Below are 3,612 nucleotides of genomic sequence, written 5' to 3'. Positions count from 1 at the left end.
GAGAAGCAAGAGGAAAGAGATTAGGTAGGTTAAGACATTTAGTGAAAGCAGGTAGAATGACCACACTACTTGTGGGTCACTTAAGGCTCCTATATCCTGACTCTTTGCCTCAACTGCCTACACCACAGATTGTGTGGTTATAAGAACCAGAGTTGAGGGCAAACAAGCAAGTTCAGAGGTGGAAGGTTCATGGTCCCAAAATGCTTGTTCTGCTGGAGAGATGAAAAGGCAAGTATGCATGGCCACAGCTATAGCTCGGTGATGACTTGGTGGGCAGCAGTGCATGCTTTAACCACAGGATAAGTGGGCTAGAATGGGTAGCTACCAGTGGGTGGCCAATTTGAGGTAGGTAAAGCTGAACCATGCTTTGTGAACATTTAAGGTTTTGCTTTCCATCACTCTCTATCTACAAATGAACACTCTCATTTGTTTCATCAGTTTAATCTACATTTAACACATAAGTGTCTATTTTTTTTTCTTTTTCTTTCTCATTAAACTTTTTTAATGGGTCTCAAATTCTGTGACAGATTTTTGGTCAAGTTGTTTCCATTAAAAAGTACTGAGTTTAAAAACTAATAACTTAAAACTGCCACACACAAAACAAATGGTCCACAACACATTCTCCTTTCCTTCTGAAGGTTTTACGATGCATTGTTATCATTAACCAGTCTTTTGCTATTAAACTTAAGTGGCCAGTTGAGACAAACAGTTCTGAGACCATTCTTCCACCACTGATTAAGACCGGGGTGGCAGGTATTGGGGATAATATTCATTTAGCCTTCTGAGCTTTCTGGGCAGACTTGGTGACCTTGCCAGCTCCAGCTGCCTTCTTGTCCACTGCTTTGATGACACCCACAGCAACTGTCTGTCTCATGTCACAAACAGCAAAGCGGCCCAGAGGAGGATAGTCAGAGAAGCTCTCAACACACATGGGTTTGCCAGGAACCGTATCAACGATGGCAGCATCACCAGATTTCAAGAGTTTGGGGCCATCTTCCAGGTTTTTCCCAGAACGACGATCAATCTTCTCCTTCAGCTCAGCAAACTTGCAGGCAATGGGAGCTGTGTGACAATCCAGCACAGGTGCACAGCCAGCACTGATTTGGCCTGGATGGTTCAAGATAATCACCTGAGCTGTGAAGCCAGCTGCTTCCATTGGTGGGTCATTTTTGCTCTCACCAGCCACATTGCCACGACGAACATCTTTGACAGACACGTTCTTGACATTGAAGCCCACATTGTCCCCAGGAAGGACTTCACTCAAAGCTTCATGGTGCATTTCAACAAACTTCACTTCAGTTGTCACATTGACTGGAGCAAAGGTGACCACCAGGCCAAGTTTGAGAACACCTGTCTCCACTCGACCCACAGGGACAGTGCCAATACCACCAATTTTGTAGATGTCCTGGAGGGGTAAACGCAAGCGTCTGTCAGCTGGGCGAGTTGGTGGCAGGACGCAATCCAGAGCTTCAAGCAGTGTGGTTCCACTGGCACTGCCATCCTTATGGGTGACTCTCCATCTCTTGAACCACAGCATGTTAGCACTTGGCTCCAGGATGTTTTCACCATTCCAGCCAGAAACTGGCACAAATGCTGCTGTGTCGGGATTGTAGCCAATTTTCTTAGTGTAGGTGCTGACTTCCTTTACAATTTCCTCGTATCTCTTCCAGCTGTAGGGTGGCTCGGTGGAATCCATTTTGTTAACTCCAACAATTAGTTGTTTCACACCCAGAGTGTAGGCCAGAAGGGCATGCTCACGGGTCTGCCCATTCTTGGAAATATCTGCTTCAAATTCACCAACACCAGCAGCAACAATCAGGACAGCACAGTCTGCCTGGGATGTGCCTATAATCATGTTTTTGATGAAGTCTCTGTGTCCTGGGGCATCAGTGATGGTCACATAGTACTCGCTGGTCTCGAATTTCCATAGGGATATATCAATGGTGATGCCACGCTCGCGTTCAGCTTTCAGTTTGTCCAAGACCCAGGCATACTTGAAGGAGCCCTTCCCCATCTCGGCAGCCTCCTTCTCGAACTTTTCAATAGTTCTCTTGTCGATCCCACAACATTTGTAGATCAGATGGCCAGTAGTGGTGGACTTCCCGGAATCTACGTGTCCGATGACAACGATGTTGATGTGCGTCTTCTCCTTTCCCATTTTTGCTTAGGTCTAGCGGTGGTTTTCACGACACCTCTATCCTGGCGGCAAACCCGTTGCGAAAAAGCCATAAGTGTCTATTTATTCTATGTATGTTTAACGTGTCCTATATGTTAAAGATGTACTTACTATGTATTCTTAACATTTCTTATGAATTTCATCCATCCCATTGTTTTTCTTGTTCTTTAAAGCAGAGTCTAAAATTCTTGAAGCAGAATCTAAACTTCTTAAAGCATACAGAAAACACTTATTCTGTTATGGATGAAGCACATTTCTGAGGTACAGGACCATTAAACCACTTGCCTAAGATCCTCACATTTAGTGCATGGGAGAGACAGGGTTTCAAATATAGGAAATCTCGCTCTAGAGCCCACTTTTTAATCACCATCCTATCTTGATTCCTAATTTGCCTGAGAAAACACAGCTAGCAAGTCTAACCACAAGCCCAATGCTCTTTCCTGTAACTACTCTTCATGTATAAGTACCCTTGGGGCAGATCTGTCTTTTTCTTCTCTGCATTCTTATCACCAAGCATAGGAGCTGTTGATCAAGAGAATACCTCATGTTACATTTCTATTTTTGTTTTGGGTTAAGTTTAAATGGCCTGAGTGATTCCAATTTAACATTTAAGAAAATTTAATCTTTTGCATTTAAAGTTACACTGTCTTCCGTATCTGATTTTAAACTGAATTAACCTAAAGAGATCCAGTTGCTAGAAAGCAAAAGATAAGGATCCATGAACTGAGATCTAAGTCTGATTGTGAAATTGACCCGTTCAAAGAGATTAAGTCGTTTCTCTATGCTTCATTTTCTCCAGTAGGAAAATAGCCCTAGTAATTCTTATCCATCCCCTTCACCAGGAACTGTTACATCTACTATTTTTCCTATCACTAGCATGTCATTAAAAAAAATAATGGTTGGGAATTCCCTGGAGGTCCAGTGGTTAGGACTCCACGCTCTCACTGCTGAGGTCTCAGGTTCAATCCCTGATCAGGGAACTAAGATACCACAAGCTGCTTGGCATGGCCATAAAAAACAAAAAGGTTTCTGCATTATGGATTAGTAATTATAAAATATGTAACAAAATCTATCTATGTATTCATAAAATTAACTATACACATATTAACAAGATTAAAAAAAACAAATGTTTATAAGCTTTTAAAGTAACATTTTATGCCACATTTGGACATGCTTAACAATCTGCAATGTGCTAAGATTCTACAGTTTTTCTCGTCCACTTGACTTTTCTGAAAGAAAAAAAATTAACAGCCTTCTGGAAGAAGCTAAGATGAATTACATGTTCTTAAAATTATATATATATATATATATATATATATATATATATATACACACACACACATTTTTTTCTCTAGGAAGGTGACAATAATCACAATGTATACAAAACCATTTAGAACTCAGCATAGAGGTTGTTTAACCCTGGCTGCCCATTAGAA

General features: G+C 41.5%; 1 protein-coding gene across 1 annotated transcript; it reads right to left on the bottom strand.

Annotated features, from left to right (window-relative positions):
* Positions 1 to 468: 468 nt before the first annotated feature.
* Positions 469 to 2,167, bottom strand: LOC309818558 (elongation factor 1-alpha 1-like). Its single transcript, XM_082648315.1, has one exon. It carries the CDS (start codon positions 2,156 to 2,158, stop codon positions 770 to 772), a length of 1,389 nt encoding a protein of 462 aa, XP_082504441.1. The 5' UTR covers positions 2,159 to 2,167; the 3' UTR covers positions 469 to 769.
* Between the last annotated feature and the right edge of the window lie 1,445 nt (positions 2,168 to 3,612).

The sequence above is a fragment of the Grampus griseus genome (genome assembly GCF_964374135.1).
Source record: "Grampus griseus genome assembly, chromosome: 2".
In the NCBI taxonomy this organism is placed as follows: Eukaryota; Metazoa; Chordata; class Mammalia; order Artiodactyla; family Delphinidae; genus Grampus; species Grampus griseus.
This window is presented reverse-complemented; position numbering and strand designations above follow the sequence as displayed.